Source organism: Ostrea edulis, chromosome 7 (genome assembly GCF_947568905.1).
Source record: "Ostrea edulis chromosome 7, xbOstEdul1.1, whole genome shotgun sequence".
Lineage (NCBI taxonomy): Eukaryota > Metazoa > Mollusca > Bivalvia > Ostreida > Ostreidae > Ostrea > Ostrea edulis.
In genome coordinates, this window is record NC_079170.1 from 448,301 (window position 1) to 474,974 (window position 26,674).

The following is a 26,674-nucleotide window of genomic DNA, read 5'->3' on the forward strand; positions in this document are numbered from 1 at the left end:
TAGATCCACGAAGGCCATGTAGAGTCTCTCATTTACTGCCAGGTACTTCTCATGCAGCTGACGGACAACAAATATTGCATCTGTTGTGCCTCTGCCTGGAACAAACCCAAACTGGGATTCATCAACTGTCACCACTTGTCTTATGAGTCTGTCTACAATGCTCTCAATGACTTTCATGGCTTGCTCAGTCAGCTTCAATCCTCTGTAGTTCCCGCTTTCGAGGGCATCACCCTTCCCCTTATACAGGCAAACGATGAAGCTCTGCTCCCAATCAGTTGGTACCCTGCCATTACGGATGATAGCCATTGTGAGGTCACAGAGCATGATGGCACCTGAGTCGCCAGCCGCTCTCATCATCTCAACCACAACCCCTGATGGTCCAGGAGCTTTGCCGGTCTTCATCTCGGCGATGGCCTTCTTTACCATTTCGATGTTGATTGAGATGGGTGGACCTTTAAGTGGTGGTTCGTCTGACAGGTGACCTGGGTCCCACTCAAACTCAACATTGAGGAGCCTCTTGTAGTGCTCAAACCATGCCTGCTGTTTAGCCTCTTCACTCATGGACATCTCCCCTGCATCATTCCTTACTGGCTTGTCTCCAACAACATCTGTATTAACCCTTCTGATCTGGTTGGCAATTTGAAAGACTTCCGAGGAATTGGGTTCAATGTTATTGTAGACTGCTTTGTCTGCTTCTTCTCATGCATGGTGCACTATGCGCATTGCAGAACGCTTGGCCACCAAGTGGTCCTCTTTTGTTCCATTGCCAGCCTTCCAAGCCTTGAATGCTTGTCTTTTTGCCACAATTGCCCCTTCAACCTCATCGCTCCACCACCAGGTTTCACGTCGCCATTGATGTGGCCATGTTGTGCCACACACCTCCTCAGTTGTCTTCAGTAGACCTGTTTTGAACTTAGCCCAGACTTCTTCAGTTATGGAGTTGGCATCACTTTCAAAAGCAAGCATATGTTCACTGAAGACTTCAGCTTCAAAAGAAAGTTATGCCCCGTTGAATTATTTTTTTAAAAACATCACACACAAAAGCAAATACATGTATATAAGGGTGAAATTATTTGTATTTGCCTATATTGACGTGGTATTTTACTCTGGATATTCAAAGTTTTATAGTATTAATACCCACACCCAAGAAAGAAATGTGGGAAATAAAATATGACATGGACATTTTTTCTAGACTTCTGATGTACCAAAACAGTTGCACTTTGTTTCTAACGACATAAGTTATATTAGCTAGGTGTCATTTTTTATTTGTTGCATGCCTAATAGACCTCTACAAATAACCTATTTCAATGCAAAAGATAAACACCATTTTGATGTTTTCAGACCTTAAAACCTGCAGATGACTTTATAAATATCACGGTTATGTGAAAATCAGTGACTTACATAAGGATCATGAGAATTATGCCTGTAAAAACGATCACTAGTGACCTGAAATAAGGTGATCCTTTTAGCCCTATTGATGGTGTGCATCTCCCAATTCTTAAAAAAAAAATGCTCGTAGTACACAAACTCAGATGGAATTTGTGGGCCATGAGCTCATAATTCAAAATGATGTTGATATGCATTTCAGGTTAAAATCTAACTTTTAAAGAAATGTATTCATGTGTGAAAAAATTTAAGCTCAGTTTGTTTTAGCTGAAAGAATAGAGATATTTGATATTTTACATATTTTTGCTAGGTCTTTCTGGACCCATCCATGCCCTCAGCACTTGCGCTGGAAAAGATAAAAGTACCACAAGACAAATCTGAGATAAAAGCTGTCAGAAATGAAGAAGGAAGCTTATATGTAATGTCACAAAACAAGGTACTTGTATTTTGTATTTGCATGATGTATTCTACATAATTTTTTGTTATTGAAGTGCACAATTAATATCCATTAGTGAAGTTATAAATTGGAAGATATAGGAACGAAAATATAGGAACATTGACTCTTGTCTAATAAACATTAATCTAGTATTAATCTGATGTAAAGGCTAATTAACCTGGGTCACTTTAGTTGTCATTAGCTCACCTGAGCTGAAAGCTCAAGTGAGCTTTTCTGATCACCCGTATTCCGGCGTCCGTCCGTCCATCCATCCGTCTGTCTGTCCGTCTGTCTGTTAAACTTTTCACATTTTCGACTTCTTCTCCAGAACCACTGGGCCAATTTCAACCAAATATGGCCAAAAGCATCCTTGGGTGAAGGGCTTTCAAGTTTGTTCAAATGAAGGGCCATGTCCCTTTCAAAGGGGAGATAATCACAAATATGCAAAAATAGGTTAGGGTCATTTAAAAATCTTCTTCTCAAGAACCACTGGGCCAGAAGAGCTGAAATTTACCTGAAAGGTTCCTGACATATTGCAGATTCAAGTTTGTTCCAATCATGGCCCCCGGTGGTAGGATGGGGCCACAAGGGTGGATCAAAGTTTTACATACAAATATATAGGGAAAAACTTTAAAAATTTTCTTCTCAAGAACCACTAAGCCAGAAAAGCTGAGATTTACATGAAAGCTTTCTGACATAATGCAGATTCAAGTTTGTTCTAATCATGAGCTCCGGGGGTTGGATGGGGCCACAGTAGGGGATCAAAGTTTTACATACAAATATATAGGAAAAATCTTCTTCTCAAGAACCACTGAGCCAGAAAAGCTGATTTTTACATGAAAACTTTCTGACATAGTGCAGATTCAAGTTTGTTCAAATCATGGGCTCCGGGGGTTGGATGGGGCCACAATAGGGGATCAAAGTTTTACATACAAATATATAGGTAAAATCTTTTTCTCAATAACCACTGAGTCAGAAAAGCTGATATTTACAAGAAAATTTTCTGACATAGTGCAGATTCAAGTTTGTTCAAATCATGGCCCCCGGGGGTAGGATGGGGCCACAAGTGGGGGGGGGGGGGGGGGGGGGGGTCAAAGTTTTACATACAAAAATGTATTATGCTTTGTTTAGACTGAATATATTCAGAACAGAAGAACAATGCAGTTTCCGGATTTTGGTTTATTATATTATTTGTTCATTGATTAAATATATACATATCTTTTTCCTTACCTGATTATGAAATAAGTACAATTCAAGGGAAAAGTCCAAAACAATTTGAATAAATAGATCATCTTGCGTTCACTGTGTGCTTACCGTTTACTTTGCACTCCATTCGCATTCTGCATTAATTAGCTCACTGTTCTCCAAATTGTGTTCACCATGCGTTCACCCTGCGTTCACTGCTCACCGTTCAAGTGGGAAAGGAGAACATTTGAGGAACTGTAATCCTAATTGGACAGCTCTTTTAAAATAATTGTTCACGCAGTTAAGGAAGGGGATGCATAAGATATATTTGTACATGTATTTACTCATGTAATTTTTTGCAGATAGTAAAATTGCTCCAAGAAAAAAATTGTGCACAGTTTTCTAAGGATTGTCAAACCTGTATGGGGGCGAAGGACTCTCAGTGCGGATGGTGCATCTCAGAATTTAGGTAATAAAAAGCCTTCCAGCAACATGAAATATAAGAATGTCACAAATGTGATATATCACATTGCTTTCTGATATCAATATAAAATGAAATACATGTAGCCTGAAATGTAATAACTAGTTGTTAACATATTGTAATATTCAGATTGGTATGTATGTATTATTCAGTTACTTAAGAATCCATGCACAAAAAATAAGAATAAGAATTTATTTCATTACCATTTAGTTGTCGTGTTATTGAACACAAAATTTTCCAACATGAAATCGTTAAGAATGTTTTGTATTATAGCATACCCCGGGAATTTAATACGTGTATGTCAAAGTAATAAATGATCATGAATAAAAGAATGTTTGGGCAAAGTAGAGAGTTCGACAACAAATATACTTTGCTGTTCTCACTATCCTCAACAGAGTAAACCTTGCCGTAACTGTTGTCCATGTTGCATTTCTTTGGTTTTATTTTGAAAGACGTTAAGAATGATGTCACAATGACATGACGTCACAAACGTTACTGAACTTTGCACCATCGGCCTTCGGTGTGACTATCATACTTTGAGGTCCGTAACGTTAACAAACCATCACACTTTGGCGCAGACCATCGCACATTGGCGTGACCATCGCGCTTTGGAGCGACCATCGTACTTTAGAGTCTTACATAAGTAAGTGTAAGAGGTAAAATACTGATATGATAGCTGAAAACAACAGCTGACTCCAAGTATCTGCTTGATCACTATCAAGTGAATTAGAAGTAATCTGTTAATGAAATTATTATATTTGTGTAATTTTAATTTACTTTGTTATAACTGCAAAATGTAATGTTTCATGAATGAATTTGCTGAATGTATCATGTCGATATATTCGTTAAGGGATATTATATTCAGTATTATTTAGATTATTCACAACATGTGTCACACTGGCTGTAACACAAATATTGTTTGAACATCAGTTTTGATTCCATCTTTTTATTAACTGCTATTAGATGGTGGTCAAAATTTGATAAATCCTTGTAACAAAATGGGATGAAATTTTCAACCAATTTCAATGGGAAATTTTTCAGTAGCAGCCAAATTAAATTTCAATGTAAGAGAATATATTATACAAATTTCAGTAGAACAAATTATTGCGATAAATTGCCCTATTAAGTTTTTTGTGAATAAATTGTTGTGTATATTAGAATTGCAGCACTTGTAAACAGGAATTGAGCAATAAATATTTTTGAAAGATTGTGATTTTGTCTGAGATTGCTAGCAAATAGGTACATGAATGCAAAGTCCCCATAATATAACTGACAGGACTGAAATAAAGGCTAGCCATGTTTATAATATTTAATACAGTGGAACCCTGTTATTACAAATCTCATTTATTCACAATAAAATATCGAGGACAACGTAATAAACTTTGTCAGTGAAATCCAATAAAAAATAACTTAGAAATCATATTCTACTTCCATAGTAGGAGAAGGGGGAGGGGGTTGAATATTTCTTTATTCTGCTTCCTTGTTTTATTGTTTTAAAGACTTCTGACACTCTAACATATTTACAGCTTATCGTAAGGTAGTACTCTACATCGTCATAATGGCTGAGTTCCTTTAAAAACATGGATGAAAAAATAGATATCAGCAATATTAGACTTTTCCTTTTCCATTTAAATACATTGCCGAGTAGCTCAGTAGGTTAGAATACCGACTACTGAACTGTAGGTCGCAGGTTCAAGTCCAGCAGGAGTTTTAATTTTTTTTCAGATTACCTTCTATTAAAACTGTATTTTTTGACAAAATAAAGTAGATTTAAAAATTTTCAACTTCAAAATATTGTTGTACATATCCTCCACTTTTCATCTACATCAAGTTTCTCTGGTGTAGCATACCTCCTTAAATGTCCATATATTTCGATCTTCATGTCCTTTTCCTCTTTTCTTTATTACTATTTGATAGGGCCCATGTAGATTAACTTTTGAAACTACTTTTATTTTTTTTATGCTTGCAGATGTACAATGAAGGCTGATTGTAGAGAAAGCAGTACCTATTGGCTGCCATCTGTGAAGAATCAGTGTTTAGACCTTCGTTTTGAAAATAATGCATTAAGTTTGGCGCAAGATCTTGATACTGGTTTGGTAAAAAAAAAAATAATTGAACTCTTTATACACCCATTGTAAATGGGGCATATTATGGTATAGCGCTTGTGTTCATCCACTTGCTTTTTCATATCTGGTGCATAACTTAAATACTATGAGGCCTAGAATCATCATACTTTGTCAGCGATGCATCTTGGGTAGAAAATGTGTCACATTTTAAAGTTAAGTCACTGACCTTTGATTAAAATGATAGCACATTTTTACAATAGAAAATTTTTAGATTTAGAGCTAATATTGTTTTGATTCAAAGGTATTTAGGGGAGTTTTTGTATATTAAATAGTGAATCTGATAAGGGCTGTTCCAGAAATGATCAAATGGGGGGGTCGGGCGGCAAATGACATTTTTTTGTGTGGGTGGTCGTATTGTTTCATATTTTATTTGGTCCATGGTTGGACTGTTAAAAAAATATTTATTATGGGTAGTGGGTAGTTTCTATTGTTTTATTTTGTGCCACGTGGGTGTTGAGTTTTCAGAATATTTTTTTTGTCGTGTTGGTTACAAAACGTCGGAGGGAAAATTGAAAACGTGCTTTCGAAATCGGAAATAACATAGAACTATTCGAGTTGTCGCTCTTTACAGCGCATAACTTTCCATTACGGCACTCTTCAAATTAGAGGTCAGAGTTGTGGAAAACATCTTTAGATAGCCAGTCATTCGGACTGACAAGAAGGCAACATAAGCCAGTCCGAAGTAATTTAAGCCAGTCCGAAATCTAAAGTCACAAAATAGAAAATAAAAAAAAGTACATAACATTTATTTCCTTTATTAAACATCGTTATACTTCATAATTAAATTTACTCAGTCTCCATTTTTATGCTTGTGAAATCTCCACAGCTCCTCGGTTAAGAACAGAATTTTCATGATCTCTTATAGAAGAGTACCTGTATTTTAATGAGGGGACGATAAGATTTTGTAAGCGGTTATTTGGTATGCAGCCGGCAGTCTGTCAATGCAAATACTGCATGCCATTTTAACACCATCGAATTTCAACCATTCCCGCCCCTCTGTCCAATTGTGTTTGAATTCTCTTTGTCGAGATCTTTCGTAATTAACCTTGTCTTCATCTGTTAGTTTACATTTTTTACCTGGTTTCGCTCCAGTTGTAAATTTAATGGGCAACGCGGTCATGCTTGTTTCGCTTTCATCAGCCTCGATCTCGTTTAAGGAAAAAAGTATTACGCAATCGCATTTTAGCTTTACAAGATAATTGCGCTGAAAAATGCGCCGATGCTTGCAGGAAACAAAACAAAAACCAGGCCGGTCATTTGGACCGACATCAATGGCGTTTATACCGGTCGCAAGCATTTTTAATCAGTTTTGCCGGCATGACCGGCAATTTTCCACAACTCTGGAGGAGCGTTTAGTAGGGTTCCTTTGGACGTGATGGCAGCGAACTCTGTTCTGTAGAGTATTACAGTTTACAGTGCATCGATTTTGGGAATATTTTGAAACCAATAGGTATTTTGTTTTCTAATAAAAATAGGCAAACCTTAGTTGATTTATACGAGGGTACCGATGCGTTATATTTATCAGTCAGTGTGATGGTGATATAGAGGCCTCCGGGCACGGGCTCCATTAGAAGATGAACGATTCGTGGAAAAACATATCCATACCCATTTCATGATAATAGCATCGTTTGGACTCCCAATCTTTCCAACATTCCCGCTATAGATGCCTTTGATTGTTGATGTGACATTGTTTCTTCGGAACTACTGTGATACAATGTCGCACAGGCATTACCGCGTCATTGACTAGAATGTTTGTCCCGAAAACCTCGCGAGATTTGTACCGTTTTCATTTTTTAAAATATTTTTGTGGTGGGTCTGGTTAGTTTTTTTTTTAATTAGATGGGTCATTGTAAAATGTGTTTATCAATTTGATGGGTCATGGGGTAATTTTTAATTTTTTTTTATGGGTGCTTGGTATATACAAAAGGTGCCTCCCGACCCCCCCCCCCCCCCCCCCCCCCCCCCCCCATGTATTTATTTCTGGAATAGCCCTAAGTATTTTCTTGTTCATAATTTTGAGGTTTTGATGATTACCTTGACAACAGCTTATCTGCCATCCATATTTAAAAGATCTACAGTAACTGAATTTTTTTCTACAAATAGAACTATGATATTATTATATACTAAAGCAGTCAAACTCATATGTACCAGTAATTGTCAAATTGAGTGAATATTTAGTTCCAACTTTCAGAAAAAGAAGTGATGCTTTAAAACTGCAAAAATCATTATAGTTTATTATTCATATGTTGGTATAATACTGATATTGTCCATATACTTGTGTATACACATGATTAGCAATTCATATATGTATGTACTCATTTCCCCAGCATGCTACATCCACATGTAGTTTGCAGTCTATGTAACCTGTAGCTAATGTTGTAAACTTTCTTTCTTGAAATTGGCTGTTTCTATAAATAGCACATAATTAGGGTACCTTCTGTGACCTACTTTTTATACACCTGTCTTTAGACGGGATGTATTATGGTACATCAATGTCTGTACATCTGTCCATACCAAGCTGAAACTTGCTATGTAGCTTCTTGTTCAAGGTTATGCCAATGTCAGATTTGTAACACTTTAGCTTCTTAATTTACTTTAGGATATTGATATAATTGATCACTTGTTTAAATCATACTCACAGAAACACCACTTGTGAAGTATGATTTTTTGGGGAAGATCTTTTGATGCAGTAAATCTAAATGATACAAATTTGATGTTACAGAAGACAAACATAACGGTCAGATTTGTTCCACAAATTAATGTAAGGATGGATATAAAATGTACACTCAATGGGACAACATTAACTCCATATATAGAAAATGGATCTATCAAATGTTTGATTGACCTGACATCTGGGAGAGAAGCTCATAAATGTAAGTCAATCATTTTTAGGTCAACCGAGTCACTCGGGTGATATGTTCAACTTGCTATCCATGTCCATGCATCTCCTCTGATTAATTTATAAACATTTTAAGTCACAGGTGACCTGCTGTGGTCTGTTTTTAGCTCACCTGAGCTGAAAGCTCAAGTGAGCTTTTCTGATCACCCGTATTCCGGCGTCCGTCCGTCCGTCTGTCCGTCCGTCTGTCCGTCCGTCTGTCCGTCTGTAAACTTTTCACATTTTCAACTTCTTCTCAACAACCACTGGGCCAATTTCAACCAAAGTTGGCACAAAACATCCTTAGGTAAAGGGAATTCTAAATTGTTAAAATAAAGGGCCAGGCCACCTTCCAAGGGGAGATAATCAAGAAAAGGTAAAAATAGGGTAGGGTCATTAAAAAATCTTCTTCTCAAGAACCACTGGGCCAGAAAAGATGAAATTTATAGATAAGCTTTATTAGGTAGTGCAGATTCTAAATTGTTAAAATCATGGCCCCCGGGGGTCGGATGGGGCCACAATAGGGGGTCAAAGTTTTTTTTGTTTTTTTGTTGTTGTTGTTGTTTTTTTTTATATAGTGCAGATTCAAGTTCGTTAAAATCATGGACCCCGGAGATTGAATGGGGCCTCAAGGGGGGCATAAAAGTTTTACATACAAATTTATAGGAAAAATCTTTTAAAATCAACTTCTCAAGAACCACGGAGCCAGAAAAGCTGAGATTTATATGAAAGCTTCCTGATATAGTGCAGATTATAAATTGCTAAGATCATGGCCCCCCGGGGGTCGGATGGGGCCACAATAGGGGGTCAAAGTTTTACATACAAATATATAGGAAAAATCTTTAAAAATCTTCTTCCCAGAACCACTAAGCCAGAAAAGCTGAGATTTATATGAAAGCTTTCTGATATAGTGCAGAATCAGGTTTGTTGAAATCATGCCCCCCTGGAGTAGGATGGGGCCACAATAGGGGATCAAAGTTTTACATACAAATATATAGGGAAAATCTTTAAAAATCTTCTTCTCAAGAACCATTGGGCCAAAGAAGTTCATATTTACATGAAAGCTTTCTGACAGTGTAGATTCAAGTTTGCAAAAACCATGGCCTCCAGGGGTAGGTTTGGGGCCATAATAGGGACTACGGTTTTACATGCAAATAGATATGGAAAATCTTCTGATATGGACCAAGGTGACTCAGGTGAGCGATGTGGCCCATGGGCCTCTTGTTCTCTGTTGATGTGTATCATTTGTTGTATGTTAACAGCTGAACATGTTTATGACTCCTGGGTCAAGGGTTCTGTTGCTAGGATTAGGTCCTTTGAGTCACTTGGTGACTTATTCGGGCCCTGCCTGTGCCCAAAGTGATCAACCTGTGCTTATGTCCATCCGGCTGTGCAAAGGCTTTTCCAGACTTTTTAGCTCACCTGAGTTGAAAGCTCAAGACATTAGTGAGCTTTTATGATCACTTTTTGTCCAGCATCCATCCATAAAACTGTTCACATTCTCAGCTTTTTGTCAAGAATCACTGGTCCAATTTCAACCAAACTTGTCATAAAGCATCTTTGAGTAAAGGGAGATTTACGTCTACTAAATAGAAGGCCGAGTCTTTTTTCCAAAAGGAGATGGTGTGTTAAAAAAATCTTCTCAAGAAACACTGAAGCAGGAAAGTAAAAGATTCCAAAAGGGTCAGGCAGGTTTTTTTTTAAAGTCTTGATTTCAAGGGCTAGGGCCTTTCCAATTGGGAAAAATAGCGACATTTGCTTGAAATTGGGAAAAATGTTTCATATAAAGAAATAGGGAAAAACCCAATTCAAGGGCTTTAAAGGACACATCGCATGTTTTTAAACTTTTTAATTTTTTCAGCAAAATTAATTCATTTCATGCCTAAAACTACTTTACATGTGTTTTAGATGAAACAGTTTGTGTAGTTTTCGAGTTTGAAAGCGATGAAATTCAAATCTTGCGATATGCATATTTTCTTCGATAGTTTACGCGCCATTATCTGTGACGTCATATGCGACCTCGAGCGAGAAGATTTGAAAACAGTTGTTAGCCATTTCATAAACATATTAGATTTAATTGACAAACAAACAATTATCACATTAACGGCTTGTAAATAATACTGCATTAGGGTGTTTTGTGCCGTTTAAGAGTGTACTTGCAGTCAGTAGAGAGGCTTTGAACTGTGTTTTTTGTCAATTTTTCAAAGGAAGGTGTGAGGGACAAGACGTGAATATTTTTTGTCGGCACAACGACTTTGCCATAAAAAAACCCAGTTGATTTTTTTAAACAAGCACTTGGACAAAGACGTAAATAAACTGCGAGAAAATGGTTCTATCGAAGCTACGCACCGTTACATATAGGGCTACGGCTTATGCTTTCCGTTCTGCTCTCAAATTCAATACACACTCGCACCAACTGACCTTCACCTTGTAACAACATATCGGCAGAACTTCGCTAGCAGTGTCTACCAACTGGTAGTTTTAAAAAAGAAATTTAAAGATAATTGAAATTTCAATTATAAATAATAAAATATGATATTTCCTTACTTTGAATTGAATTAGATAATGTTTTCATTTTTTTTTTTAAGGAACGCGTACGTGTTTACAACAACAGCATGCCGCACTCCCACTTCCTATATATAAGTAACAACGTGTAGATAACAAAAAAAAATAAGGATTAATAAAATTGCTTGAATAAAATAATTTAAAAGTATTGGGATTTTCACCATAAGTTTGATCATTTTTATTATTATTATTTTTTTTCTCTTCGAAATGCACCCGTGACCGTAGGCCTAGTTGTCAATGATACATAATCGTATCATAATTTAGGTCTATCTAACTTCTCCAAAAATAAATTTAATAATATTTGCACTGTTTATTTTCAAAAAGCAACAACGCTAATTACAGTTGTTTACAGAAGTGACATTACCAAATAGTGTTTAGATAGTGATCCCATGTAAACATTATTTACTCGCAGATTTCATACTCGCTTTCCTCGCTACATTTGGGTCGCTATTTGTATGCACTGGTGGCTAAAAGATATAAGACTCGGAAAATTTGTCAACATCGAAATAAATGTTATCCATGGTAAATAAATTATGCCCCCAAAACCCGAGTTTTTAAAAATATCTAACACTACTTTTACAACAAGTTGATCGACGAAGGTCGCATATGACGTCACTGTACCACGTGACTACCTATCTATATTAACTAGGCTTTTTGAAATCGGGGCTTAGATTTAAGTCCGTATTGTGGCTAATTATCGCAGTACTTCAGCGAACGAACTATTACAATTAATTTCTATAAGCATAAGGAAGACAAAATCCATATAATTTTGTATACTTTGAAAACACGATATGTGTCCTTTAAGGTACATGTATAATTGGGCTCCTTCTGACTTTCAATTTGGTCAAAGCTTACCTCATTCAAATAAGCAGCGGCCAAAAAAATATGGTTTTCTTAAGAATTTTGAAGCAAAAATTGTAATCTGTGGGAGTGTGAAGAAGATTTATGAACGATTTGGCTATCCTGCTTGATTTATTTTCATTGTTTGGGAATTTCAAAGCAAAAATAGGGAAAAAATACCTGCTTTTTAGCATTGGGAATGGGGCCTTATTTCGGCTCAGGGTAAGGATGGGGTCACAACAGGGGTTCATAGTTTTTTAACTCACCTGAGCTGAAACCTCAAGTGAGCTTTCTGATCGCCTGTTGTCCGTTGTCTGTCTGTAAACTTTTGGCATTTTTGACTTCTTCTCCAGAACCACGGGGCCAATTATAACTAAACTTGGCCAAAAGCATCCTTAGGTGAAGGGCTTTCAAGTTTGTTCAAATGAAGGGCCATGCCCCCTTTAAAAAGGAGATAATCTTAAAAATGCAAAAATAGGGTGGGGTCATTTAAAAATCTTCTCAAGAACCACTGGGCCAGAAGAGCTGAAGTTTACATGAAAACTTTCTGACATAGTGCAGATTCAAGTTTGTTAAAATCATGACCCCTTGGGAGTAAGATGAGGCGACAATAGGGATCAAACTTTTACATACAAATATATTGTGAAAATCTTTAAAAATCTTCTCAAGAACCACTGAGCCAGAAAAGCTGAGATTTACATGAAAGCTTCCTGACATAGTGCAGATTCAAGTTTGTGAAACTCATGACCCCTGGGGTTAGGATGGGGCCACAATAAGGGATCAAAGTTTTACATAAGTAATAAATAGAAAAAATCTTTTAAAAATTTCTCCTAAAGAACCATTAGTCTAAAGAAGTTTACATTTGCACAAAAGCTTCCTGACATAGTGCAGATTCAACTTTGTAAAAATCATGGTCTCCGGGGTTAAGATGGGGCCACAGTAGGGGAACAAAATTTTACATACAAATAAATAGGGAAAATCATTAAAAATCTTCTTAAAAGTCATTGGCCAGGGAAGTTTACGTTTATATGAAAGCTTCTTGACATAATGCAGTGTACAACTGTTATAAGAAATCAAACAAATTTTATCTACTACATCATGCTTTGAATGCCTGGATAATCCTGGCGTCCAGTGGTCATAAATGACTTGTAATGGTAGGGGTATTGAATGATTTCTAGTTTTTGTTTTATGTCCAACATGCTTAGACTTAGGTGTGTCCGCCATACTCAGATTTCAAAAACAATACTGCATATTTGAAGTCAGTTGATTATAATTTACGTAATTTATTATCTGCTCCAAACTTTGATACCTTGAGGATTAATGGCAGATAATTGCTTAAGCCTGCTCACTGAAATTTTCCTGCCGTTGATTGGCGATAATTAGCGGGAGTGATTATAATGGTAATTGACCAAATTGTACCTGTAAATAGGTTGGCGGTATGCGGGGGATGGCGTTATAACGGGGTTTTACATAGCGAGGAAAACAGGACTTTGAACTTTTTCGGCGATATTTGGGGGTGGCATTATAACGGGGGATCACTGTATGTCAAATTAATATGTAAGCATCACCATGTAATGTAGCTTCATGCCTGTTCATGCCTTCCGGGGGGGGGGGGGGGGGGGGGGGGAGGGGGGGGGGGGCATTAAAAGAGTTAAATATATTATAACTTTCCTTTGTATTATAGATTGCCATAAATGTAATTCTAGTGTACTCAAGAACAAGATTTCAATTTACCTAAATGTACTGAAAAAATCCTCATGTAATATAGATTCAAATTTCAATTTTAAAGTTCAAGTGAGATTTTGTATCGATGTTTTTCCAAAGATTATCTTAGTCTGTGTCAGAGTCTGAGGTAATACCAGAAAAAACAGAAAATCACTTATTCTATCAATTTGAAGAACTTGTGTAAATTTTCCGTACTTCTTTTAGTTTCAGAAGGGAATGCTACGCTTGAAATAACTATGAAGGATAGACGAATTGCAGCAAGGGATATTTTGTTTTATACATGTACTGCATTTAAAAGGTATGTACATATACTGAAAATATCAGTTTAGATATTTTTAGGTTACCTGAATGATGACATATTGTAATCTGTTTTTGTCAATTGTCATCAACATTTGATTTGACATTTGAAATTTTTAAAACACTAATGGGTAAGTTTTAACAAAAATGACAAGTAGCATCAATTGGATAAGGGAACAAAATTATGTTTCTCATGGCCTAGACAAAAAACTTAAAAAAGGAAGAAACATATGGCGAGCTGTCTTTAAAAATGTTCTTCATTACTCAGACATATCTAGTTGACAAACTGTGTGTATAGTCATGATGAACAAGGAGGTTTCTACCAAGCTTTGGAAATTCTTTAAATATCTTCTCAAAAACTACTGGGCCAAGAAGTGGAAATTTACATGAAAGCTTCCTACCATAGTGCAGATTGAAGTTTGTTAAAATCATGGCCCTGATGATAGGATGGGGCCACAATAGGGGATAAAAGTTTTACATGCAAATATATAGGAAAAATCTTTAGATATGAGCCATGGTGACTCATGTTACATTTTCGACTTCTTCTCCAGAACCACTGGGCCAATTATAACAAACATGGCCAAAAGTATCCTTGGGTGAAGGGCTTTCAAGTTTGTTCAAATGAAGGGCCGTGCCCCTTCAAAGGGGAGATAATCACAACAATGCAAAAATAGGTTGGAGTCATTTAAAAATTTTCTCTCAAGAACCACTGGGCCAGAAGAGCTGAAATTTACATGAAAGCTTCCTGACATAGTGCAGATTCAAGTTTGTTCAAATCATGGCCCCCGGGGGTAGGATGGGGCCACAATAGGGGATCAAAGTTTTACATACAAATTTATAGGAAAAAATCTTTAAAAATCTTCTTCTCAAAAACTACTGGGCCAGAAAGCTGATATTTACATGGAAGCTTCCTAACATAGTGCAGATTCAAGTTTGTTAAAATCATGGCCCCCAGGGATATGATTGGGCCACAATAGGATAGAAAATATACATACAATAGGGGATCAAAGTTTTAGATACAAATTTATAGGGAAAATCTTAAAAATCTTCTTCTCAAGAACCACTAAGCCAGAAAAGCTCGAGATTTACATGAAAGCTTTCTGACATAGTGCAGATTCAAGTTTGTTAAAATCATGGCCCCCAGGGATATGATTGGGCCACAATAGGGATCAAAATTTTACATACAAGTAGGGAAAATCTTTAAAATCTTTTAAAAATCTTCTCAAAAACTACTGGGCCAGGAAAGTGGAAATTTACATGAAAACTTTCTGACATAGTGCAGATTCAAGTTTGTTAAACTCATGACCCCGGGAGTAAGTTGTGGCGACAATAGGGATCAAAGTTTTACACACAAATATATAGGGAAAATCTTTAAAAATCTTCTCAAGAACCACTCAGCCAGAAAAGCGGAGATTAACATGAAAGCTTCCTGATATAGTGCAGATTCAAGTTTGTTAAACTCATGACCCCTAGAATGGGGCTACAATAGGGGATCAAAGTTTTACATAACTAATAAATAGAAAAAAAGTATTTAAATTTTTTCTAATTAAAAACAATTGAGCCAAAGAAGTTTACAATTGCACGAAAACTTCCTGACATAGTGCAGATTCAAGTTTGTAAAAATGATGGTCCCCAGGGGTAAGATGGGGCCAAAGTAGGGGGTCAAAATTTTACATACAAATATATAGGGAAAATCATTAAAAATCTTATGAAAAATCACTAGGCCGGAAAAGTTTATGTTTACATGATAGCTTCCTGACATAGTGCAGATTCAAGTTTGTAAATGTCATGGTCCCCGGGAGTAGGTTGGGGCCACAATAGGGATCAAAGTTTTACATATGAATATATAGGAAAAATCTTTAGATATGTGCCAAGGTGACTCAGGTGAGCGATGTGGCCCACTGACCTCTTGTTTCAAAGTTAAGTGCATAGTAAATAGCCCTGACAAACACAGGTGGTATATAGAAATGACCATGTTTGTGTTGTTGCTATATTTGTCTCTGTCTGCCTACGTTATGTCCTATTTACAGTAATTTGGCCATACTTTGTCAGTAAGAGGGCATTAAAATCTTATACTTGGTGCAACAGCAGCTTATGACCAGAGAATGTGTAATACTCTAAAATAAGGTCATTTTACAAAAGACCAGGTCACTAGTGATGAAGAAGCTCTGCATATTCCTACTTAACAGACAATGGGCCAGGCTTGAAAGTCTTATTTGATATTTAGAATCAACAAGTGAATCTGAAATGGAAATTTTACTGTGAATAAATGAAACAATTAACAATTGGTAAACATTAAATTTTGTGACAATTAAGCAGATATAGCACAGGTGATTCTTCATAACTCTAAATTCAAGGGACCTTGATAAAACTTTGAGCGATCGGGTGTTTGAGAGATCAAAAGTTGAGTCAAATCCGGTAATTAAAGGTCTGACCATTATGGTTCAGATTTTATAGTAACCAGAGTTCATATTTACAACATCCTGGCATTGTTTTCACACATTGTCCTTCATATTTTTAGTTAAAAATTTTTTTCAAGAACTTCAAGAGATCGAACATTCGAAATATCAGTAGTAAATTTGCTTAGTTACAGTGTATATAGAGAGAAAAAAATTGGAACAGCGATTTCCCTTAGAGAGACCGAAGTTAGAGCCATCGAGAATCACCTGTTTGTGTGTTTATTCAATTTAAAAACATTGATTAAAATTCTTCAAGTAGTTCAATATTTATAGAATCTGTTTTATTTCTTGTAACATCTGCATACATATACCCCCCCCCCCCCCCCTCCTTCCTCTATGTAATGCTACCTCAATCATTGATGGCTTGATAATAGGAGATCACTGCACATGTTTTGATTACAAACATATCTCTTATTTTTATTACAGCTGTGGTGCATGCCTAGGAAACAGCAACACTCAGTGTTATTGGTGCAAGGATCAACCTTTATGTAAAAGAGCAAGAGGGGACTGTGCCAATGTATGTTAAACTTTTATACTTATCAGCCCATCTGGATTGTTAAGGGTTATAGATAACACATTGTTACAATTTTTTCAAATAGATATATTTCATGCCCCTTTTGGTCTCTCTGTCCATCTGATTGTCTGCAAAAAGTTTGACCTTAACTTTTGAACACTTAGTGCTAAGGCTGTATATTGCTTGTGACAAGACCTTTCTTTTAGTACCAAAAATTTGACTTCATGACCTTCACCCATCTTTGCTAGCCAAAAGGTGACGATTTATTTATACACTATGTATTGTCATTCTTGGCTAGCGAAGATGGACCTTCACCGTGGTGTTTGACCTACTTTTGAAAAACTTTTACCTTGGACTTAACTTTTGAATGATTAATGTTAGTGCTTTCATATTTCACATGTGTATTCCTTGTGACAAGACCTTTCTTTCTGGTACCAAAATTACTTTGCTGCCTTATGAGGGTATCAGCATTTTACAAACACATCTTGGGGATTTTTTTTTTTTTAAATTCATCACCTGCCAACTTAAGTTCAATGGATCAAGGCATTAAGCTATCAATCTATAAATCTTGCAATCCAATACCATTGTGATTTTAAATTCATTACCAGTTTTAGGTAGCAGTTTCACAAATTTATACGTACCCATACCGGAAAAAAGTTATAACTAGGTTATAACTTTTGTAACTAAGAAAAGTTACAAAAAACTTATAACTAAGTTATCGGAGTTTGGAACCACTTCTTCAAATAAAGTTTTACTTTACTTATAACCCGGGTACAAAATAGTTATACTCATGTATATGTTATCATCTTTTATTTCAACATGAATACAAGTACATAAAAGTTGTCAAAAAGTTATACTTCATCAAAGTTACAAAAAAGTTATCAAAAAGTTATGGAGAAAGTTACAAAAAAGATATACCTGACAAAAGTTATGGAAAAGTTACAAAAAAGTTATACCCGACAAAAGTTATGGAGAAGTTACAAAAAAGTTATACCCGACAAAAGTTACGGAGAAGTTACAAAAAAGTTATACCCGACAAAAGTTATGGAAAAGTTACAGAAAGGTTATACCCAAAAAAGTTATAATAGATACGGGGATAATAAGACATTACTGATTATAAACAGCGACTATTGTTGGTATAATTAATTTCATTTATAAAGTTATAATTAATTTCATTTATAAAGTTTGGCACAAAAATATTTTTAAAAGAATAAATAAAATATTTATATATATGCATATGTCAAATCTAATGTCGGGCACCTGGTGAAGGAACAAACACTAGTCAGTGGTGGTATTTATTTCCATTTAAAACTATTAAAAGGGCCTAAACATTTGTGCTTCTTTTTAGCTCTTCTGAGCCGAAGGCTCAAAGAGCTAATGCTATGGCCATTTGTGCGGTGTGCGTAAACTTTTTAGAAAAAGGGCTATAACTCAAGAACCCCTTGGCCAATTTTTTTCAAATTTGTTACAGGGTATCATTGGCCCAAGGGCTTTCATACATACTAAATAGAGGGATGTGACCCTTTAACAAGGGGAGATAATCAGGAAAATACAAACAAAAGTAGTGGTTGCTAAAAAATCTTCTTCTCAAGAACCACTGGGCAGATTATCACCAAACTTACACATAAGGATGAGGATATGTTGTAGATTAAAAATTGCTCAAGGCATTACCCTGGGGCAAAGGGCGTGGTCTCAAGGTCACTTCAAAGTTGACCTAAATTTATATTTCCTTAAATCTTTGATATTTTAGTCATTATAAGGACTAGGATCATCAAATTTTGACAGTTGATGCATCTTAGGACCTTGTGTCAAGTTGTCTCAAAAGTAGGTCACGGTGACCTACTTTTTGAATTTTGCAGGTATTTATTTTAAAATTAATTTTGATGCATATCTTGGACACTTTGAAGCCTATGATCATCAAAACTTGTCAGTTGGTGGATCATGGGACCTTGAAATGCGTCAACTGAAAAATAGGTCAACGTGACCTACTTTCTGAATTTTATGGCTTATCATTTATAGATATATTTTAAGTTGTTATTTCAAATACCGAAAGGTTTAGAATCATCAAATCTTGTAAGTTGATGCATCTTGAGGCCTTGAAACATATTTATAAAAAAAGTAGGTCACAGTGACCTACTTTTTGAATTTTGCAGATATTCAAATTTCACATTTTCAATTTTAGATGCATATTTTGGGCACTGTAAAACCTAGGATCATCAAACTTTGTCAGTTGATGCGTCTTCAGTCTTCGGTTTGTGTCGACCAAAAAGTAGGTCACCGTGACCTACTTTTGGTATTTGACAGCTAAGGACAAGGGACGTTATTGGCTATATACCGCCGAGATTTTTTTCATTTTTTCAACTTTCATACTATGCTTAATTATTCTTTTTATTTACAAACTAAGATGTTCTTCTAATCCCACTTACATGAAAATGACGTAATATTTTATTATGACGTCATGAATATACGCTAAAGATGAGCTGTTTAGCGGAATCTGTTGATTTGAAATAAATTATGAATAAACTTTAGCAAAAACAAATACTTTTGCATGCAACAACCAGATTTATATTTTGCATGTTTAATTATCCATTGATATTCTTCTTTCATTATCAATATGGTGTCGGTTGTTGGCTGCAAACAATATGAATTTTAAAAAAGAATGAATGCAAAATCGGCTGTTTTCGATACGCAAAGTCAATATTTTGCATGTTATAGAACTGAAAAAGAATACTTTTGCATGCAACAACCAGATTTATATTTTGCATGTTTAATTATCCATTGATATTCTTCTTTCATTATCAATATGGTGTCGGTTGTTGGCTGCAAACAATATGAATTTTAAAAAAGAATGAATGCGAAATCGGCTGTTTTCGATACACAAAGTCAATATTTTGCATGTTATAGAACTGAAAAAGAATACTTTTGCATGCAACAACCAGATTTATATTTTGCATGTTTAATTATCTATTAATATTCTTCTTTAATTATCAATATGGTGTCGGTTGTTGGCTGCAAACAATATGAATTTTGAAAAAGAATGAATGCGGAAATCGGCCGTTTTCGCTACCCAAAGTCACTATTTTGCGTGTTATAGAACTGATGCAAACTGTTCCATCATTTAACCTCATAAACTTTTACTTACTTTGCGATTTAATAAATACATGTATGTCCAAGTCAAACAATTAATGCTTTCCCTAGTTTGCCATAAAAATCTGCACCTAATAAATGCAGATGATGTCTGTCTTTTGAATCACGGAGGCGGGTCAAAAATCCACCGCATGATGAATGGAAATTATTCTACTTTCGCTTTTAAAGGTCACGGGAATATGTTTGGACGTCCTATCTTTTCAAAGAAAGATTATTTAAGAATAAATTGAATTAAAAAAAAAAACAAAAACAAAAAACAAAGACATGCACAGACCTTTAATAACTCGAATTTATTTTCTTTTTACAAAAATCGGACCAAAATTTGTTCATTTTCTGCAAAAATGGGTACTGATACGTTATATCTCAAGAGCTAGATAGTTGGGATGTCTGTTACTTTTTTCGATTGCTAATAATATATTGACGTGTTTGTGCGGTGGTTTTTTTTTTACATCAATTTTAACGTACATGCATGTATGTATATATGATGCATGTTGAAATTAAATATTACTACATTAGTAATTAGATATTGATTCCAAAGGTTCTTAAAACGGTTTAAATTAAAAAATAAAATAACAGTAAATCATTATTTATATCTTCCAGCGAGATGTGGTTTCTGTAAAACGTCGAAAACCTGTGATCAATTTGAAACTTCGACCATTGTTGTGGCAGATTTTTTTCTATATCGCATATGATTGATTGATTGATTGAATATTGTTTAACACCTCTCTTGAGAATATTTCACTCATGGAGACCTCACCACTGCCGGTGAAGGGCTGCACAATTTAGGCCTATGCTCGGCGCTTATGGCCATTGAGCAGGGAGGGATCTTTATCGTGCCACACTTGCTGTGACACGTGACGTCAGTTTTTGCGGTCTCAGCCGAAGACCGCCCCATTTATATTAGTCGCCTCTTTCGACAAGCAAGGGGTACTGAGGACTTACTCAAACCTGGATCCCCACGGGATCATATATATATATAAATATATATATAATAAATGCACATTTACAGGTACACACATATATGTGTGTGTTGTGATGATTGTTACTAAAAGTTTATTTTAGTATTGACATGATTAGGAAAACTGGAGTATATAACCTTAAGGTGAAGTAGACACCTCTCTCTCTCTCTCTCTCTCTCTCTCTCTCTCTCTCTCTCTCTCTCTCTCTCTCAGGTCAAGGTGTTCTGGATAGGCCTGGCTGCACATTGAAATACGAAAATACATGCATGATATTTATTAAATTCATTTTTAAAAAAGGTGTGTTGTGGTTACATATACTGTCTTTTGGAAATAGACACGTACCATCATTTATCGGGGGGGGGGGGGGGGGGGGGATAAGTTGGTAGTTAATTGGCAAATAAAAAAAACTTTCTGCCTGATCTTCGAATTCTTAAATCGGAGGTGGGGGGGGGTATCCTTCGCTACATGGGTTCAATTCATAATTGTAAGCCTATTTTTTTCTCATTCAATACTACTATCAAGAATGGGGGGGGGGGGGGGGGGGGGGGGGGTCACTCAATATATCCTTATTCGCATATGAAAATAAGTGCCAGGGAAAAGCAGTTAAATATACCACATTGTCTATACATGTACTCAAACAACTTCCCAGAGTCCGTTCTAGATTTAGACTGAATGTCGGTGCATACAATGACATGCCCACTGACTGATATAATTTTCATTTATCAAAGATGAACACTATATGGAGAGAGAGAGAGAGTTGGAACTACTCTTTGTTGACCATTTAGGGGAATGTAAAGATATAAACACGGACGCATTTTTGTGAGGTTTTTAAAAACATTTGCTACATGAAATATACCATCTGAAGTTACATGCATATTACTTGACGTGTTTTGTTGTACCCAAGAAATGATATCCCATTCATGCAACATAAATTTGTATCGTTTAGTACATGTACATTTACCACACTTTACTCAATATATTTTGTAAATACCCACAGCAGGCAGACATATTTTATTCGTATGTACTGTAACATGTATATTGCATAGACATGTAAGCAGACCTGTTATATAGTCCTTGGTGTACATGGCATAACAAGTAATTTTATCCGACTCAATCGACGTTTTTAATCGAATTGTTTATATTTATGACCAAAACAACAACAACAAAAACAAGAAAAAGAAAATTCAAGAGCCATTTTATTTTCCATATTTCATTTGAATAGGAGGACATTGAACAGCACCTTCGAAAATATGATTGCGTTCTACTCAACAATTTTTGACATATACAGGCATTATTTTCCTCACTCTGATTAACACAAAATTCTTCCGCAAAATGTCTATGACCACGATAAAGTTACATGTAAATGAATAATGTATTTTCCATAGCATGCCAGTTTTCAATAGTCTTTGATCTCAACGAGTATTTTTATATAAAAAGTTAAAATTGTGACTTTTAGAAAAATATTCTAGAAGAATCAGGGGACTGTAAATCCTATAAGGTCAATGACGTCGTTCCGAAAAAGCGACCGTCGGAAGATAGCGTCAGAGTTAAAAATGCAATATTGTAAAGTTATTTTCTCAATATCAGCAACAAGTAAATGGTACATGTTATATATGAATGAAACGAGAAAATTATCACCTTTCTACCTGCAAAATATGATCGGTTTTTGAAGAGCGGCCAATTTTGGCCAATAACGTTCCTTGTCCTTACTATATTTCAGACACTATTTGACCTACAATCATCAAACTTTGTCAGTTGATGCATCTTGAGTCTTCGGAGTGTATCGACCAAAAAGTAGGTCACTGTGACCTACTTTTGGAATTTGACAGTTATATTTATATATTTCAGTCACTAATTGACCTACAATCATCAAACTTTGACAGTTGATGCATCTTGAGTCTACGGAGTGTGTCGACCAAAAAGTAGGTCACCTTGACCTACTTTTGAAATTGGACAGCTATATTTATATATTTCAGATACTATTTGACCTACAGTCATCAAACTTTGTCAGTTGATGGGTCTTGCATGTTCGAAGGGTTTCGACCAAAAAGTAGGTCACCTTGACCTACTTTTGGAATTGGACGGCTATATTTATATATTTCAGATACTATTTGACCTACAGTCATCAAACTTTGTCAGTTGTTGGGTCTTGCATGTTCGAAGGGTTTCGACCAAAAAGTAGGTCAACTTGACGTACTTTTGGAATTTGACGGCTATATTTATATATTTCAGATACTATTTGACCTACAGTCATCAAACTTTGTCAGTTGATGGGTCTTGCATGTTCAAAGGGTGTCGACCAAAAAGTAGGTCATCTTGACCTAGTTTTGGAATTGGACGGCTATATTTATATAATTCAGATACTCTTTGACCTACAGTCATCAAACTTTGTCAGTTGTTGGGTCTTGCATGTTTGAAGGGTGTTGATGAAAAAGTAGGTCACCTTGACCTACTTTTGGAATTTGACGGCTATATTTATATATTTCAGATACTATTTGACCTACAGTCATCAAACTTTGTCAGTTGATGGGTCTTGCATGTTCGGAGTTCGCTGACCAAAAAGTAGGTCACCATGACCTACGATTGGAATTTGACAGCTATATTTCAATATTCAGATACTAATTAGCTTAAAATCATCAAACTTTGTCAGTTGATATTTCTTGGGTTCTCAAAATGTGTAAACCAAAAAGTAGGTCACATTGACCTACTTTTTTTGAATTCTTAGGATTTAACTAAAGATTTAGAATACTAAAAGGCTAAGAATAGAAATGGTGGGGTTGTACAATTTATCAGAAGAGCGATTCTAGGCCCTTGGGCCTCTTGTTTCTCACACTATACACACACAAACAATAAAAGAAATGAAATTAGACTTATGCCTCGTTCACACGAAGAATTGAATTCGCATTAAACGTAAGTTAATGCGAATTAAATCTGAACCGCGTTCACACGGAGATTTTAATGCGCATTAGTTTACTTCGAATTAAAATTGACGTCGCGATTTAATGCGAATTAAATTTACTTCGCATTAGCTCCGTGTGAACAGTAAGCGAAGCTAATTCGAATTAAATGTAGACGCATGCGTAATGGCAAATTTGGGTCACATGCATCATACCCGTGGTCAGCTATATATATTAATGTTAGTTTTGTACGAAAAACTAAGCAAAATGATAATAATCACTAAAAACATGTACAAACAGCATGTCATTAGATAATGTCAGACGTAAATATGTGCTCTGCATAGGCATACTGAGTAATGCATGTGGAAGGAATTGTTTTTAAATACGACAAAAATGTTTTAAAATACCGGTAGTGATAATATGATATTCTTTTTTACATTTTTTTAAAACAAATATGCTGTTCATTGTTAATTTTTTATACCATATGACGTCATTGTAGACTTATAATATGTAATAGTAGTTAAAAATTACGTCACAACAGTAGTCAGCGGAATGGTGAAAAAGATTTTCCAAAGTTTTAAAATTGGGCCCATAAATGACGAAGAAGCAATATATTGTCTAGATTTGATGCTGGTCGTCAGAGGAAATAACAAGTATTTTCTTGGGAACATATAAATAAACACGACAAAACTCCTTGTGTGTAGTTATGCATGTAAATTGTAAACATGTAGTAGACTTTATTATATACTTTCAATTTCATCTCTTCTTTTTTCTTTAAAAGTTTGCGGGCATATATCACACGATATATGCCTGCAAACATTCCGGCCCGCAAACATTACGTCACAATCAAATTTCTACGCCGTTAATTTTCAAATTTTTCATCTTTTTCATCTTTTACTCAGTTAAACCGATAAAGTTATTGTTAAAAATAAAATTATTGTTAGTTTCTAAATGAAATTGAAAGTATATAATAAAAAGGTTATAGACTTTGTATGGGAAATATGACGACCTCGTTTTTTGTCGCGAACGGACCTCGCAAGCTCGGTGCGTCTACGCGCCAAAAAACTCGGTCGTCATATTTTCCCATACAAAGTCTATAACCTATAAATATTATAGCGTTTTGAACAATGAATTCTGTATTTACACAATATTCATTAAAATATCTATGAAAATAATTTTCAATAACATAGTTTATTCTTTAATTTATTTTGCGCACCCTTTAATGCATACGAATTTAATGCGCATTAGTTTACTTCGCATTAAATATTACCGCCGTGTGAACGCTATTTAATTCGAATTAATTTAATGCGCATTATTTTACTTCGCATCAAATTTGATGCGAATTAAAATTTAATGCGCATCCGTGTGAACGAGGCATTAGAACACCTTGTTTCTTTCAGATTAAATTGTTCTCTGGAATGACGCCAAGAACGTCATGACGTTACGCTGATGTTATAGAATATATAAGTGCTTCAAATGCAGAAAAATACGTCTTAGAAGTGAAGGAGAGCTATAAATTTACATGTTTTGAATCATCTACCTATTATATATCTGAATCTGCTGAAGGTGGAAAAGTTGATCATATTAATTCGACAAATTTTACAGGAGTTATGGGACTTTGTTGAATTTGTACATGCTAGCTATAGTCTATAGGAACACTTTGTGGGCGTAACTTCTCAGACACCACTTTACAGATTTTATTCAAATTTTGCAGGATTGTTAGCCAAAATATTAAAGAAAATAGATCTATATGGTTTTCTTAATTTCTTGTGCTCTTACAGGAGTAAATCTTGAAGAAGTTTAGTATATTTCTGTTTGAAATTAAAGCTTAACCTTAACCTGGAATTTGTCTTTGAAAATAGCAGAGATTGATATCCATCTGGCATATGGGGGAAATTTACACTAGTTATGCTGTACACTAAAACCAAGTTTAAAATATCCCAGTGCATATGTAATGTCTGAAGTCATCTTGCGGGATATAATTCAAACGACATCCATGTATATACTTTCATGACATCATTCTGTGTCTACTACAGACCCTGAAGCGTGCTACTACACCTCCAAAGCGTTTCGTTCAGTGCAAACTGTTCACCGTTCCGTGCAAACTGTTCACTGTTCCGTGCAGACTGTTCACCGTTCCGTGCAGACTGTTCAGCGTTTCGTGTAGACCGTTCATCATTCTGTGCAAATCGTTTCGTGCAAGAATTGTTCCGTGCATGATAAAGCCACGCCCATAGAAACATGCAGATCATTTAAACCATGCCCTTAGAAACATACAGACCGTGCAAGTCGTTTCAAAATGACTCTAAGATGGGCTTTCAACGGTGAAAATCTGCAAATAATCGAAAGAAAACAGTTTATTATAAAACCACCAGGCAGAGCAAACTCCGATACCATTTTCTCACCCTTGGTAGTTTCCAGCAAATACAGAGACATGTATATCTCTGCCCTCGTTGTCTTTTTATTTAATTTATTTATTTTTTTGTATATAGGAATAATTTATTTGTCTTGTTACATTTGTATGATCAAGTTTCTCTTTTTAATTAAACAATATTTTTATCAAAATCATTTATTGGAACTGTCTGCGTAATGTAAAGACCGATCTGTGTATAACTTGTATATTCTACACAAATTCCAATGTCCTTTTTTTTTTTTTTTTTTACCACAGTAGAGGTCAGCTAATCCGGGTATTTGAAATTAACATTCGTACAGAAGGTGTGAAAATCGACGGGGGCAATTAAAATATGACAAAAGAGGTGTTTATATGTTTTGTCTCTCA

At 35.5% G+C, this 26,674-nt stretch overlaps 1 protein-coding gene across 5 annotated transcripts in view; it reads left to right on the top strand.

The window, feature by feature from the left end:
- Positions 1-26,674, top strand: part of LOC125655396 (plexin A3-like) — a 136,044-nt gene that overhangs the window by 34,240 nt on the left and 75,130 nt on the right. For all 5 annotated transcript variants that reach the window (XM_056142951.1, XM_056142956.1, XM_056142952.1 and 2 more), the window contains 6 exons: positions 1,697-1,822; positions 3,370-3,476; positions 5,458-5,584; positions 8,337-8,487; positions 13,827-13,920; positions 16,805-16,895. In XM_056142951.1, the coding sequence (XP_055998926.1) occupies positions 1,697-1,822; positions 3,370-3,476; positions 5,458-5,584; positions 8,337-8,487; positions 13,827-13,920; positions 16,805-16,895 (696 nt within the window). The remainder of the gene's footprint in view (positions 1-1,696; positions 1,823-3,369; positions 3,477-5,457; positions 5,585-8,336; positions 8,488-13,826; positions 13,921-16,804; positions 16,896-26,674) is intronic.